The sequence below is a fragment of the Artemia franciscana genome, chromosome 13 (assembly GCF_032884065.1).
Source record: "Artemia franciscana chromosome 13, ASM3288406v1, whole genome shotgun sequence".
NCBI classification, from domain to species: Eukaryota; Metazoa; Arthropoda; class Branchiopoda; order Anostraca; family Artemiidae; genus Artemia; species Artemia franciscana.
The window spans coordinates 8,234,203-8,251,648 of record NC_088875.1 but is presented as its reverse complement, the minus strand read 5'-3'; the positions used below and the strand labels follow the sequence as shown (position 1 = coordinate 8,251,648).

Below are 17,446 nucleotides of genomic sequence, written 5' to 3'. Positions count from 1 at the left end.
GCTGCATTTAAATAGAGCTGATAAACTAAACTATTAAGAAATTATACAGTAATATTTTATATGTATACATTACATTATATTTTATGATTAAAATCTTTTATTAATATTTTATGCCCATTTTAAATTTGTATTACGTATTTATCGTTTTTTTTTATACTATGTATTTTATATAAATAATTTTTTTTAACATTTATTTATAATATACATTTAACTTTTGGCAAGATCCGCTTTTTCTGGAAGTCAATTTAATTTCTTTAATAACTAAAGGAGGAATTTCTATTAAAAGCCCACTTCAAACAGAACTTTAATAAAAGATAGTATTTTTCGAATTCAGTTTCAGTATGTTTTTGTTCATCTAATATATATATATATATATATATATATATATATATATATATATATATATATATATATATATATATATATATATATATATATATACTTTAACACAATTTACCATCTATTCTATTCATTCCTCCTCTTTAAATTGTATTTTAGGTGTATACCCAGGTAGCAGCTGAGCTTAGTTTGGGTGCAATCATGTCCTCCGCTGCTCTAAACATTGGAGCAGATCCCTCTACCGAATCCTTTTTCTATCTTCGCTTTTTTCTTCGCACTATTTAAAAATATTTCCTTTTCTCAAAATCGGTTTTATCTCTATTTATGAGTTGTAAAAATAACTAACGACAAAGATGAATCTATTTACATTAAAAATATCATGCTTGCCATATCTTTGAAAAATTGTCTTTGACGAAATTGTCAGCACTGTCATATCTATAATGTCACTGTGACCTTTTTTGTATTTAGGAGTGGTTGCTAATACTAATCATTAAACCAATTATTACTTTTTCCTCTTCTTATGTCAAATATACGTCTTGACTTAAGAAGAATTGTTTATAGAAAGTAAAGAGGCAGTTGGCAAAAGATGCCAAAAACATAAAACCTATGTTTAAAAAAAAACATATTTGTTTTTTCTCTTCTTATGTCAAATATACATCTTGAGTTAAGGATATTTGCTTATAAAAAAATAAGTGGGCAGTCGGCAAACATGATAAAAACCTAAAACAAACATAAACAATGATGTTTAAGGATGAAGCCTGGCTTCAAAAAATAAGCAAAATGTATTCCCTAAACTGCTTGAGGGATAATAAAACTGCTTGAGGGATAATAAAACAAATAGTGAAAATGCTAATAAAGGTGATCATAAGTGCAACAACTTGGTAAAGCTTACTGAATTTTGGAATTAATAAATAAATAAATAAAGCAATGTTTCTCATCCAATGGTTTCCCAATAGCCCAAGAAATGTTGGCTTCTCAGCCACATTGTGTATACTCTCAGTAGCCATACTTCAAACATTAGGAAGAATTTATAGTATAAAAAATCAGAACATACAGTAACTGTTCATTGTCTCCTAAAGTGACTCTCTGGTCTCCATGAACATAACACCTTTTGAATTACCACAAACAACAAATAGTTAACTTAGTTTCTACCTTGTCTAAATCTTCCTTTTTTGTTATTTTTTATGTTTCTCTTTACATATTTTATTCCTTTAGTTTATTGCTATACATTTTTTGTAAGAATCAAACTAGCAAGGCTTCTTGACTATACAAGGTACATTTCTTTAACATGGCCTCCAAATACGCTGTGGTCTCAAAACCGCTTTAATTTTCTATTTTCTGACACCCAATTAATATTGTCAGTTTTAAACTGCAGCAGGTATAGAAGGTAAAATTGGAGGTGACAGTGCCAATTTTATGCCTCTAATAATATTAACCAAAAAACAAAATGATGCAAATCATCAGAATCATCAAACTTTTATATATAGACTTGGGATATATCTAGGCATTAGGGGCAGGGTGAGGAGACTTGGGATATATCTAGGCATTAGGGGTAGAGGGAGGGGAGATATGATACAAATGTTACAGTAGTGCCTATTATGTTTGGAAAGAGTTTTGGATTGGGAATCAAACAGTATTACCCTTTTACTGATATATTGTTTAGTTTAGAAAATGAATTTTGCACCAAGATTGTCACAGCTGGCTCCCAATAAAAACTAAAAAAAAAAAAAAAAAAAAAAAAAAAAAAAAAAAAAAAAAAAAAAAAAAAAAAAAAAAAAAAAAAGCAAACAATTGTAATAACAGTGATTACTATAAGCTATTAGTTCTTTTTCAGTATCATTTCCGCACTTCTACTCTCAAAAAGGAAATACTATAAAATCATGGAACCTACTTTAAAAAATCAAAAAATACTAGCTTGTTGCTACTATTAATAATTAACTATAGGCACAAACCACCTGCAATGCAGCTTTGCACACTTCTCCATCCTAATCCACACATAGCTTCCCTCTTTACACCCTCCCAAGAAGTCACAACTTTTCTTTAAATCTCTTTCTATTCTATATTTATGGTTAAGCTGCTTTTTCTTCAGTCCTAAATGATTGGCCAAAAAAAATGATCTTTAGCAATCCTTCATCAATAGAATATGTCCTAGCCATCTCAAACTTTCTCTTACTGTAGCATTAAAAAGCAGGGTAGAACCACAATTTTGCTGCTTGAAATATGGTCAGTAAGACAAGTACCAAAAAAAAAATATGTAGACCATTCCCCTGGAAAACATATAACAAATTCTCTTCAGACTTTTGAAGCACCTATATTTCAGAACCATACTCAACTGCTGTCATTACTACAGCTTACAATATTCTAATCTCGGTTTGCAGACTTATCTTCCTATTCATTTCTCCACAGTTTTCCTGAAACTATACAAAGATCTGATCAGGCCAATCCTAGATTTCGGAGCATGTCTTGCTGGTCCTTTCTATAAGAGTGACATCATACTTGTTGAAGGTGTCCAAAGAGAGCTACCAAATGCAATACATTGACAGTTTACGCAGTCAGCTCTACTGCAGTAGATTACAGTCTGCTAACCTCCCAACACTTGCTTTTCAGCATAGGTTTAATGACATGATGCTCACCTATAGGTACCTCCAGCAAGCAGACCAGATGCTGTTCACCTTCTCTCCCCACCAAAGACAAACACAAGGACTTTCAAAAAGGTGTTCAAATCCACCATTAATACCAAGGTTTGACTACATTTTTTCAGCCAGTAAGCAGAGAATCATAGGAACCAACTAAGCCAAGAGACAATTTCTGCAACCTTGCCCGAGCAATTCAAAAAGAGGCTTGACAAGAAATGGGATGCCAAACCATGGAGATTCCAGTAGGAAAACCCCTCCCAGCCCTCAATACCATAGCACTTATGGAAGACAACAGAGAGTCAGCTTGGAGGATGATGTGCCTTGTCATACCCAATGATCTCACACACTCAATCCAAAGTTGTTGTTGTGTGGTGATGCCAACTCTACATTGAAGAAGAATGGTTCTTGAACCACACCTACCATGTGATCACTGTTACCATGTGGGCTTAAATTGCATCTCTCCAGCACTCTCTAGTCCTGATGGTTTGCTGCTTGACCTTAACACAATTACCAGATCTATTGCCATCATCAACTATGGAGCATCACAGTTCTTGCAACTAATTTGCTCCGAAGTACAGGTAGCGCAATTAAGGTATTCTTCCAAACTGTTTTCAATTGTGGTAAAGACCCTAGTCTATGACTATTCTTTTTTTTGACAATTACTTGCATCCACTATCTTTACTAATAATACTACCCAGGTAAGTAAAGTAGCCTACTTGATCATTCTTATTGTTACACAACATCACTTCTTGACTTTTATTTGTACCTAGTCAATACAACTTAGCTCTCTCAAAATTAATTTTACAACTTATTTTTGCACTCTGGACTCGTAAACCTTAAAAAAAATAATTCATTTAACTAACATTTCATCTAGGACACTCAAATCATCTGCATAAACTAAGTCTGGGAGAAACTTAGATTTTCATTTGATTTTCTGCTATCTCCATAGTCCTATCAATGCTGTGAGGACTGCATCACTTACCATCACTAGCCCCCCCCCTTAATGGAAAAATACACAACCAAAATTATATAACAGTACGTTAAAGAAGTTTGTTCAAAAAGTCAAAAGTTGTACTATTCCTAAAGAAACAGGATAAAATCAATTTTGAAGGTAAGTCTCATGGTTTTTCAATCCTTTTATAAGCTCAGTCGTTGCTCACTTGGAGTTCCAATAAAATTTCCATTTTTTTCTTTCTAGTTAGTTATTCTTAGGGCTTTTTCTGTTTTATTGCAGAACACTGCCATCTGTTCAGGTTTGTTCAGGACACATACTCAACAATTACAGTCACATTGGGGTTATTTTGGACACAAACTAAGGGGCAAATTTGGACACTTTATCAAGGTCTCTGAAATAACTCCTTTGTAGTTGAAAATGTGCATTTTTACTTTCAAAGATAATTGAATATGCTATTTTGCCAAGCATTTGTGAAGCTTTAAACCTCTCCAGAAAACACCAAATAAATCTATAAGAGTCATTGGCACTTTGCTTCATCTTCATATGCAACCTCAAAGTTTATCTTCTTACCTCTTAATATACAAAGCCATAGTCAACTTGATAAATTACTTTGGACAATCTCTAGTCAACCACTTTTAAGATTCACAAGTTCTTGCTGTCCACTTGCTTCTTCAGCTATTGATTGTCAGATAAATCTTTTTTTAATAGGTAGCCTACAATTCTAGCACATCTCCTTTTTGGCTCATTTGAATCCCTGTGATTTTTGTTTTATCTCTTAAAGAAAAATCTTTAAAGGCAAGTGTAGTGAAATATTTTGTGTTCCCTAGTGTGGACTACCTGCAATATGGCATGTGCAGTACTAAACAGACATGACAACCACTTACCCAGAATGTATAACCTGTGTCTAAGGTTTGGAATCAAAATGCATACCCTCCCCAACTGGTCACACAAGATGCAAATATTGGATGTTTCAAGCCTGTGTTTTAAACAGGCTTCAAGCCTGTTTAGTGGTTTGACATCAAAATGCTTACCTTACATCTCCCCCCCCCCCTGGTTGTTCAAGATGCAAATCTTTGATGTTGGAGGCTTCAAACCTGTTTAGTAGGAAATAAAAAAAATGGAAGAATGGGTTTATCTAAATCTGGATAAATACATCTCTACATACATAGTGGTAATTCTCATGATCCATATTTGCAAAAATTTCCCCCTGAAACAGAATTTCATTAGTCAGGTCTACTGGTATATTTTCTTTTAGTTGTTTTCCTGGAAGTGGCTTCAAACCTGTTTAGTAGAAAATAAAACAGAAAATGGAAAAATGACTTTATCTAAATCTGGATAAATGTATTTCTACATACAAAGTGGCAATTCTTGTGATCCATATCTGCAAAAATTGAATCAAATTCAAATCTCCTGGAATATATCCTTTCAGTCGTTTTCCTGAAAGTGGCTTTCTTTTCTAATTTAAATGCTGATAGACCACTGTTATATGAGGTGATTTTATATGATGGCAGTTCTGAATCTACTTCAGAATAGCTAGATCTAGACAGCAACAATCTCACTGCCAAAAGTCAAATTTGGTTTCTCCAGAATTATTTTGACTATTCCCAATGGCTGATGGAGCACTAGCAAAAGGATTTGGAAAACATTTGAAAGTTTGAACTCAAATATTGACCAACACACCAGGAAAAAAAGCTAACTGAAGGACTAACAGATAGCAAAGAATAAGATGAACAAGCAATACTATGAAGCCTAAAAACAGTTTTAGAATCAGAAAAAACTCAGAATCCCAGATTGCCTCTCCCAAAAGGTGCTGGTAGAACCAGGCAAGGTTCAAGATAACAAATTATGAATAATGTGCAAGGGATCAAAATAGGGCCATATATTTCAATGTTTTGTGTTTTCAATAATTTAGTAGCTTGTCTGACTGCTTTTTTATTCAATTGGATGTCCACCTGGGTCCATATTTGAATGAATGGAAGTCATATTAAGTTTCCAAATTAACCCCTAGAAATGATTTTCAGGTGTGTTTAAAGAAGAAGAAATACGACTGCTGGACCAAAAAAAAACCTTCAGGGCAAAACAAGTTGTTTGAGCCTTTGAAGTCACTAATTGGTTAAAAAGGTTTCTGAATATAGCTTCCCAAAATTAGCTGTTCATGATAATCCTAGCATCCTCTATGCATTTAGTCATCCTTCCCACAATGCATGTCTAGTCTTCCTGTGGATTTTGCCATGTGTCATTCTTGTTTCAACCCATGTACCTATAAACTGAATCAATATTGATAGCATCAAGAAACAAAAACCCACAGGACATAAATAATTTGGGCTATATATTTGTGCATTAGGAGGGGGAGATAAAGTATACTGAAATTGTAGTCAAAATATGTTAACTACAACTAGGCTATTATGCATATTATGAAGTAAGAATTGTTTTCTCAACAGTCCAGTTAAAGGCTTACATTCTTTTTAATTTCTTGTTGATAAAATGGTGTTAAGGTTATTTTGTGACATAATTTTGATTAATCAATAACAGGTCTTTTACCCTAGGCTATGTATTGCTTCATTAGGGGGGTTAGATTTAAATTCAAATAGGCTAGCATGTTTTTTGGATAATGTTTATATTAACAGACTATTCAGGTTGCTAAAAAATGAGATTTATTCTATATTCAGAGTTGAAAACTGAATCCAAATTTAACATTCATTTGCCAACCCTACCACCCAACACTGATGGGCATATATATAGCTTGAATTGATATATATAGGAACAGAGGTGAAAATCATTTCCAATGCAAATGAATCTTAAATTGGGATTCAGGACGCAATTCTAACTATGGATGTTGGTTTGGTCTTTCTTAGCCACCTGAATAGTCTATTATAAACAATACTTTTCAGGGATGAGCATTCATCCCTGAAAAGTTTCATTTTCCTAGCCTAAACACTTTCTGAGATAGCAAGAAGTCAATTAACTAGAATTTTACCCCATTTTTTTTACTGACTAATATCTTGTAATCTGCTTTATATTTCTTATTTTGTTATCTGAATTCTGGGTTAGAAGAGAACATCAGGCTACCAAAAGCAGACTAGCTGAGTTTTGTGAAAAAGAAAGCTTTCAGATTCTCAGGAATTGGTGTCTGTGCTGATTCCCAAGGTTTTCACTCGCCTGTGTCTAATACACACAGGAAATTTCAATATAGATCTGAACCAAAAGTAATTGTTACCCCTATGATAAACTGGCCCAATAAATCAAGTCAACATTGGTAAAAAAAAATACAGCATTACCAATTCCATATTTTTTAGAGGAACAAGGACTCCAGTCCATGTTATCTAGTGAGATATTTACTAGGATGACATACAGTTCTTTTCCAAAGCTTCCAATTCTAGAATTTGTATGAGGGTATACAGACTGCATATAGTCCTTTCACCCCTTTGACTTCAAGATGGCACAAGCAATCCTTCTTTTTCATCCTCTCTTCCCTTCTGTTTGGTTTGTGGGAAGTGCAAGTACTTGAGCTGCCTGTCCCCAGTAGTTTAAGGCCAAGAGGCTGGCTGGTACCAATACAGCTCTTCCTACTCACTCTTGCTCTCTTCTGCACAGTAGATCTTCATTAATAAACTAGCTCATTTTCCATTGTCTTTTTCACAATTTAGATCATCACAATAAATCAGTCTTTCAGTATTAGGAGGTATTTGTAAGCTAATGATGGATTCAAACATTTCTTTAATCTTTAGTTTTTTGCAAATTATCTTAATCTTATTAGTTTTGGGTACAAGTATATGGCAATCAAAAAATGTGTGTTGGGGAGTTTCTACTGTTGTTAAACACCACCTGCATAGTGGTGAATGATATAAATTGTCCCCTACCCAACTCTGATGGACAAAAATATAGCTTGAATTGATATATATAGGAACAGGGGTGAAAATAATTTCCAAAGCAAATGAATGTTAAATTGGGAATTGGGATGCAATTCTAACTATGGATGTAGGCTAGTCTTTCTTAACCACCTGAATAGTCTATTATAAACAATGCCATTTTTTTTGGTAAAATTCTAGTTAATTGACTTCTTGCTATCTTGGAAAGGGTTTAGGTTAGGAAAATAAAACATTCAGGGATAGGTCTACAGGCTAAAGTATGTCCTGGGAAGGTATTTTAAAATACCCATCTCTACTCCTTCTCCCTCTAGATGGCCTTGAAATTTTCCTACATGACATGTCTATTACCTATTGAAATTTTGACAAAACAACATTTTACTCAATTTCTGGTTACTAGTTGCTTCTTCTCTGCCTTTAGTTCTGAAAATACAATTCCTGTTATTTGAGTAGAATTTTGAGCCATATCAATGTTTTTTCTTCAAAATTTAGGAAATGTATTTGGATATCTTTAAAACCTTATAAAATGGAATTGAACAAAGTTATGGAGCTGAAAACAATTTTGTTGTACTTCAACTGAGCAGAAGATCTATTTTGCAAGGTTTCACTTTTATAACACACATATTCTTAAAGGCCATCAAAGGTCAGGGCCCTCTACAGTGAGAAGGAGTGGAGGTAGTTGCTTCAAAATACCTTCCCAAGATATAATTTAGTCTGTAGATTCATCCCTGAAAAGTTTCATTTTCCTAGCCTAAACACTTTCTGAGATAGCAAGAAGTCAATTAACTAGAATTTTACCCCATTTTTTTACTGACTAATATCTTGTAATCTGCTTTATATTTCTTATTTTGTTATCTGAATTCTGTGTTAGAAGAGAACATCAGGCTACCAAAAGTAGGCTAGCTGAGTTTTGTGAAAAAGAAAGCTTTCAGATTCTCAGGAATTGGTGTCTGTGCTGATTCCCAAGGTTTTCACTCGCCTGTGTCTTATACACACAGGAAATTTCAATATAAATCTGAACCAAAAGTAATTGTTACCCCTATGATAAACTGGCCCAATAAATCCAGTCAACATTGGTAAAAAAAATACAGCATTACCAATTCCATATTTTTTAGAGGAACAAGGACTCCAGTCCATGTTATCTAGTGAGATATTTACTAGGATGACATATAGTACTTTTCCAAAGGGAGACTTCAATTAAATTTTTCGATTGATTATGCCAAAAAAAATCTATAGTACATGGTTGCCAATAAGCCTTGTTTGAACAAAAGTCACCGATAATTTTCTGATTAAATCTTATGTCCAAGACATTTCACTCAAGGAAAATCACCACTTGAAAATTTTTATCTTGATTGAAAAGTAAATACTAGTAAGTCTTTCAAGCTTTTATATTGTTTTTGGATTAATTATGTGCGGAATATACATGGATTGGTCAATGTTCCTATTACCTGAACAATTGTTTAGGGCCATGAAACTATTGTTAATAGATGCATTTTGACTTTTTGAACATCTTTTCTCTGTTGCAAAATTACCGCAAACTCACTGTTATGGAGTTATTATATATTTTCACATTAGAGGGGGGGATAAAGCATAACATATATTAAATACAGCAATGGTTAGTTTACGTATTCAATATATGCTATGCTTCACCCCGCCCCCCTGATGTGCAAATATATAGCCCAAATTTGTTCCTAAACTATTACAGTTTCGCCATTTCAAATATCCGATCAACGAAAACGAAAATGATTGCAATTCTATATGTGTAAATACAGGATATTTGGGCCGGAATAACTCCATAATGGGAGTTTGCGGTAGTTTTGCAAGAGAGAAAAGATGTTCCAAAAGTCAAAATGCATCTATTAACAATAGTTTCATGACCCTAATCAATTGTTCAGGTAATAGGAACACTGACCTATGGATTTTCCTTTTCATCTCTGCATCCACTCTTCTGTTTTTTTTGTCACGAGACTCATTGCAAAGACACTCATTAGCTGAAAACCAATAAACAACAGAATTATGACAGCCTAACTGAACAGGAACTGTTCAAAAGTAACAGTATAACCATTCTATGGCTCAGCCTATGAAGTAGAAGACACTGTGATGTAACATTTCTACATACAGGGATGGGCGCAATTGCTATGTGACAAGACGGCAACTGTCCCTCCCAGACCTCAGTCCCCCCAAGACCAATTTTACCCTCTCCCCCGAGTTAAATTTAGCTTCTTCAAAAATCTTGAAGAAATCTTAATAAGTTTTGAAGAAACCTTAATTATACAGAAACCTGTATAATTTAAGCATGAACAAAAACGTATCATTTTTCTTTAGTAAATATCTACCGGCCTAATTTTACCCCCCTCCCTCTGAGCTGAATTTATTTTCTTCAAAATTCTTGTCAAAACTAAGATAAGCTTGTATAATTTAAGCATCAACAGAAACGGATCAGTTTTCTTTAGTATATCTTAACCTTTATAGTTCTACAAAGGATCTTTATAGTACTTTTATGTTACAATTTAGCACTTTCATGGTACCAAACGGCTTATTTTTCAGTTTTTACTTTCATTTTCACTTAATTTGGGAAAATTTGCACCAACTTTGTCCTCCCCCCCCCCAAGGATTTTGACGAAATTATGCGACTGCATACAGGTCAATGGATCCATAAAGGATGCACTACTACATATCATTCCATGGGTTAGGTGATATTTTAACGCGAAAGCTGGGCACAACAAGTCTTTCTGCAATGGAGTTTTGGCGATCTGAGCTTAAGAGAAAAACCAATATGGTAGACTATTATTGAACTGGTACACTAAAATAAAGTGACTGTAGGTGGAATCCCTTCCGTTTATTAGGACATACACAAACAGTCATGAAACTCCTTGGTCACAGGATAAGGATTCAAAAAGGCCGCTTCCACATAAGCAAGAGATGACACCAGATGGCACCATGATGGCATGCAGAGGAGAAAAGGTTTTTTTGCGAACTGTGAGTCAAGCGAAAAGTCCACAAAAAAAGTAGTTTACAAACTGCCACGTGACTCTGAAAAACTTGGAAATTCAGAAATCAGACTTCAGTTTAGCCTTAAGCAAAGCAAACACATTTATAGTACTTGACTCTGTGGTTGGAAGTGACCCTGCACAAATTTGTCAATCAATAAAGACATCATGCTCCAAGTTCGCAAAAAGCGAACGATCGTCGAGGAAATTGTGGCTCCTCTCTAGTACGGTTGACGTGTAGACAAATAATCACTGTGATGGTGCATACAAGCAGCTAAATACAACTGTTGAGAGCGTCCATAAGAACATGAAGCAGTGCATTGAAGCAGAAGAAGCCGGACTATAAAAGCAAAAAAGGCCATGAATCTAGGGACTTTAGGACAGGATACAGAATCATTAGTGAATTTACTGAGGAATATTAAAATTGGATTTTATATTAAGATAACAGACTAGTAAACTGGCTACAGAAGAGGAAAACGTAAAAAAAATGCGGGCAAATCATAAGCAGCACAATAGCGCTGCCTAAGTAAAGAACGATGTTGGCACAATGTATTATTTTTTTATTTTTTTTATTTAGACCAGCACTTCGTATCGAAGGAGGTGTCGTAGAAACTTCAAAAAGGGCTCACTCGATTGGAAATTGAAAGGGCTATTTCCTTTTTTAATAGTCGAAAGTAATTGGAGGACAATTAACCCCCCTCCTTCGCTCTCCGTTTCCCCAAAGACATTCAATCAAAATTTTGAGATAAAAATTTTGTTCAGAATAGTTGAAAGATCTGGAAATTATGTCTTTTAGGATGATAACCCCTTCACTACCTCCAAATCCCTCAAGAAAATAGCTGTATGTTATGCCCTGGGGACATATAAGATTTTTTATAGAAAGTGTTGTCGTAGCAGCTTCAAAAAGGGCTCATTTAATTGGAAATTAAGAGGGTCAGTGCCCTTTTTAATAGTCGAAAGTGATTGGAGGACAACTAACCCTCCTCCCACGCCCGCCATTTTCCCAAACACATTTAATCAAAATTTTGACACAGCAATTTTTGTTCAACATAGTTGAAAGATCAATGTGTTCCAAACACTTCCCATCAACATTTGATGTAGCCATTTTGTTTAATGTAGTTGAAAAATCTGGGAATTATGTCTTTGAGGATGACATCCCCCCACAACCCTCAGGACAAGGGTTGTAAGTTATGCCTTTGGGACACATAAGGTTTTTATATAAAGTGTTGTCGTAGAAACTTCAAAATTAATTCGATTGGAAATTGAAAGGGCTAGTACAATTTTCAACAGTTGAAAGTGATTGGAGATCAAATAACCCCCTCACACGCCCACCACTTCTCCAAACACATCCCATCTAAATTCTGAGATATCCATTTTGTTAAACGTTGTTGAAAAGTCCAGAAATTATTTCTATGAGGATGACTCCCCCCCAACAGTCCTGAAGGGCAAATGTTATAGTTTATGCCTTGGGGGCATATAAGGTTTTTTTTTATAGAAAGTGTTGTCGCAGGATCTTCAAAAAAGGCTCATTTGATTGGAAATTAAGAGGGCTAGAGCCCTTATTAATAGCCAAAGGTGACCAGAGGGTGAATGCCCCCCTTCCCACGCCTATCATTTCCCCAGACACTTCTGATCAAAATTTTGATATAGCCATTTTGTTTAAACTAGTTGAAAGGTCTGGAAATTATGTCTTTGAGGATGCCATCCTCCCCCAATAACCCTCAGGACAAGGGTCGTAAGTTATACCCTTGTGGCATAATAAAGCTTTTACAGAAAGCGTTGTCGTAGAAACTTCAAAATGATCTCATTCGATTGGAAATTGAAAAAGTTAGTGCCCTTTTCATAGTCGAAAGTGATTGGAGAGCAACGACCCTCCCTCCCACGCCCACAATTTCCCCAAACACTTCGAATCAAAATTTTGAAATAGCCATTTTGTTCAACGTATTTGAAGAGTCCGGAAATCATGTCTTTGAGGATAAAAAATCCCCTCAACCCTTAGGGCAGGGGTTGTAAGTTATGCCCTGGGGGTATATAAAGTTTTTATGGAAAGCGTGGTCTTATAAACGTCAGAGGAGGCTCATTGGATTTGTAATCAGAAGTTCTAGTGCTCTTTTTAAGAGTTAAAGTGATCGCAGGGTGGCTATCCCCCCCAAAAAAAACACACATACACACTTCGCATTGTCCTGAAATGCATCTAACAATAATTTTGACATCACCCCTTTATTCAAAATGGGGGTTTTTAAGGTTCCTATGAGAGGGATGGTTGTATAAACTTTAGATGAGGCTCGTTTAGTTAAAGATTAAAATTCATAGTTCCCTTTTAAGATTCGAAAGGGATAGAGGGCAGCTAGCCTCCCCCTTCCGACAGCCCCTCTTCACCAAACGAATCTGATTAAAATTGTGAGATAGCGATTTTGCTCAAAATCGTCCAAAGAATCAAAATAATGCCTCTAGGGTTGATGCAACCCCCCAGTACTCCGGAGATAGGGTTTTAAGTCCTGGTCTGCGGTCGTATAAGGCTCTTACAGAATGGGTGGTCGCATAAACTTCAGATGGGAATAAATTGATTTGAAATTATAAATTTTGTTCATTGTAGTTGAAAAATCCGGAAATTGTGTCTTTTAGGTAGCACCCCCGCCCCACAGCCCTCAGGACAAGGGTTGTAAGTTATGTCCAAGGGGCATATAAGGTTTTTTTTTACAGAAAGGGTGGTTGTACATGCTTCGGAGGGGACTCTTTGGATCGGTAATCTGAATTTCGAATGCCCTTTTTAAGAGTCAAAGTGATGAGAAGGCAGTTATCCCCCCCCCCAAAAAAAAAAACAACATCGTGTTTTTCCGAAATACATCGAATAAAAAAAATTGAGACAGTCATTTTATTTATAATAATCCAAAGATCATATACCAAGGCTTTCAGGGCTGATAAAAACCACCAGAGTCTAGGGGTGAGGGTTGTAATTTATGCCGCAGGGCATTTAAGTTTTTATGGAAGGGATGATTGTTTAACTTTAGAGGAGGCTCATTTGGTTATAAACTGAAAATTCTAGCTCCTGTTTAAGCGTCAAAAGAGATGGAGGGCATTTAGCCCCCCTGCCCTCCCCGAAAACCCCTCTTTTCGCCAAACGCGTCTGATTGAAATTATGATATAGCGATATTGTTAGAAATAGTTTAAAGAACATATAGTAATGTCTCTAGGGGCGAAAGAAACCCCCAGCACCCTGGGGATAGAGCTATAAGACATGCCATGTGGGCATATAAGGTTCTTATGGAATGGGCGGTCGCATAAACTTAAGATGGAGCCTGTTTGATTTGAAATTGGAAGTTATAGTGCCCTTTTTAAGAGTCAAAGGGATTTGAGAGCAACCAGCCCCCCTCCATTCTCATCGTTTTGCTTAACTTCCGATGAAAATTTGGAGATAACAATTTTGTTCATCGTAGTTGAAGGTTTCAGAAATTATGTCTGTCAGGAGGACACCCCCACCCTACATCTCTTAGGGAAAGTGTTGTACGTTAAGCTGTGGGGACATATTAGGTTCTTATAGAAAGGGTGGTCGTATATGCTTTGGACAGAACCCATTGGATTTGTAATCAGAAGTTCTAGTACCCTTTTTAAGAGTTAAATGATCAGAGTGCAGCTGACCCCCCTCCCCCACACTCCCCCACACACACATACATAAACACGTCGTTTTTTCCCGAGATGTATTCAACAGATATTTTGAGACTGTCCTTTTATTCAAAATAGTCCAAATATCATATAATAAGGCCTTTGAGGTTTAAACAAACCACCAGAGCCTGAAGGCGAGGGTTGTAGGTTATGCACCTGGGGCATTTAAGGTCATTATTGAAGGGATCGTTGTACAAACTTTAGAGGTGGCTCAATTTCTTGAAATTGGAAGTTCTTGTTCTCTTTTAAGAGTCAATAGTGATGGAGGTCAAGTATCCCCTCCATGTATCTGATTGAAAGTGTGCGATGACAATTTTATTTAAAATAGTTCAAAGAACATATGACAATGCCTCCAGGGTTGGGACAACCCCCCAGAGCCCTGGGGCAGGAGCTTGAAGTTATGCCGTAGAGGAACAAAAAGATTTTTTGGAATGATTTGTCGTGTTAAATTCAGATGGGTCTCATTGACTCCCTTTTTAAGAGTCAAAGAGATTTGAGAGACCCCTCTCCCCCCACGTCTATCATATTCCATAATAAATATCCAAACATAGTTTTGAAATATCAGTTTTTTTCCAGCATTGTTGAAAGGTTCAGTAATTACGCGTAGCAATGGTTAGAGTAACAGTAGTAGTATTATTAGCAGTATGCAAATAGCACCTTTTTTTCAATATCCCCTTAAACGCACGGTTAAATTTTTTAACTGGCATCAATCAGTCCTAAAGCATTGCCTCTTGACAACCTAGATGGAGTTAGTGTGTTCGATCTATTCAATACAGTTCCAATATTGCCCAAAACTTTCGCCTTAATACCCTTAGGTTTATTAGCAGTAGCAGTAGCACCAGTAGTTATAGTAGTAGTTTTAGGAGTAGAAGCAGTAGTATTATGATGCAAATATTGTCTTTTGGTTAGTTCAACATCCCTCACAACAAGCTTTGTAAGTCTAGTTTCACACATGAAACTGTTCCTAAGATAATGCTGATATGTCCTTTAACAACTGCATACGGATGTTAGGTTGTCATACGTAAAACAGAAATATTCTTAAAAAATTTCACCTTCATACCTTCGTAAGTTGCGGTTTTGAACTAGCCAGACACTCTGTGTATACAATTAAATAAAAAAACAATTTTTTTTAACTGAAAGTAAGGAGCGACATTAAAACTTAAAACGAAACAGAAATTACTCCGTATATGAAAGGGGCTATTCCGGTCTCAACGCCCCGCCCTTTACGCTAAAGTTTGACTCTTTCTCTTGACTCTACTTTTTAAAACAGTAAAAAACTTTAGCGCAAAGAGCGGGGCGTTGAGGACGGAACAGCCCATTTCATATACGGAGGAATTTCTGTTCGTTTTAAGTTTTAATGTCGCTCCTTACTTTTAGTTAAAAAGACTTTTTTTCATTTTTCGTTAAGATTCTAGGGGGTGTTTCTCTTTATTTTCTAAAATAAGGTAAATTTTCTCAGGCTCGTAACTTTTGATAGTTAAGATGAAATTTGATGAAACTTATACATTTAAAATCAGCATAAAAATTTGATTCTTTTTATGTATCTATTAGCATAAAAAGTTCCGTTTTTAGAGTTTCGTTTGCTATAGAGCCGGGTCGCTCCTTACTGCAGTTCGTTACCACGAACTGTTTGATTAATGCTGCTTATACGGTCAGTGTAACAAACGACACTAATGGCATTAAATTGAAAATTTTAGGGAACAATTAGGGGGAGTAAATCAATTAAACAAAAAACTATATGCATGCAGGTATTAAAAGGGTACATAAGCAACATAGGGCATATATGGACACAGGCAGCGATGCTCTATCATAGCTGACAATATCATTGATATTTTAAAGGAGCTAATTTGATTGAAAATTAAAAGTTCTCATACCTTCTTAAGAGTCAAAATGATTGAAGGGAAATTAGCCCTCCTCTTTAGTTCATAATTTTCCAGACACTTCCAACTAAAATTTCAAGACAGCCATTTTGTTCAGCATAGATGAACAGTCTAGTGACTATATCTCTAGGGTTAGTGGGTAGGTCAGCCCCCCATGCCTATTTAATTTGCCCCTTATGCTTAAAAACTAAATGTTGCTTTAAAATTAAATCAAAACACACGGTTTGTATGCTGGCTGCTAATATGACATCACGACTGAGGGTATTAAGCTCAAACTTTTGGGGCTAATTCTATTTCTAATTCCACTCTTAATATTTTACTAAATCAAAAGAGTGTAAGTGTATTCAGGCTGTGAAAGAGCATAGATATGATTTTTTGGGAATGATGTTAAGTTTTATTTATCAAGTTAACTAGAGGATGTATATGACTAAATTAAACACTACTATTCGTGTCATGATTTTCAAAAGGGTTATTGTTGTTAGAAATTGTTAAAAAAGTTTCTCCAGCATGGAAATAGTATGGGAAATTATAAATTCTTAATGAAAACCAGAGATATTCAAACTATTATTTTATTTTTCCCTGAAAAAGACTATGTCAATTTAAAACAAACAGAAATAAATGAAAAAAAAATCACACAAAACAAGTTTTTCAAAAAGTAAAAAGGTCCATTAAACCAAAAAAAGTGCAAAAAAAAAAAATCTACCAAGCATGTAACTACTACAAATCAGCATCAATAAATAAATGAAACGCAAAACGAACAGAAATTACAATAAATAACCGAGTCAAACTCAAAACGAGCAGAAATTAACATAAGTAGGGTTCAAAACCCCTATGATTTCTAAAAAACCAGAATATAATTTGCACTTTACTAAAAACATTATTTTAAATGTTTTCACTTTTATGAATATAAAATATCAAAAATTAACTAAAATTTTAAGGAATAAATGTCAGCATATGCATATTAAACTGACAATGCACATTCATTTGAATTTTTTTTCAATTAATTGCAGATGATATTCTGGCAGTTAGAAAGCATAGGGGGTTTTGAACCCTACTCATTTAAATTTTTTCTCGTTTTGAGTTTGACTCGATTATTTATTTTAATTGATGTTTGTTT

At 35.1% G+C, this 17,446-nt stretch overlaps 1 protein-coding gene across 2 annotated transcripts in view; it reads right to left on the bottom strand.

Annotated features, from left to right (window-relative positions):
• Positions 1-9,012, bottom strand: part of LOC136034477 (dedicator of cytokinesis protein 3-like) — a 386,199-nt gene extending 377,187 nt beyond the window's left edge. The window contains exon 1 of one of the 2 annotated variants that reach the window (XM_065715690.1): positions 8,894-9,012. In XM_065715690.1, coding sequence (XP_065571762.1) covers positions 8,894-8,933 — 40 coding nt within the window. In that variant the 5' untranslated portion in view covers positions 8,934-9,012. Of the gene's footprint in view, positions 1-7,208; positions 7,340-8,893 lie in introns of those variants that run through there. The other variant, XM_065715689.1, reaches the window with a different exon arrangement.
• Positions 9,013-17,446: the final 8,434 nt, after the last annotated feature.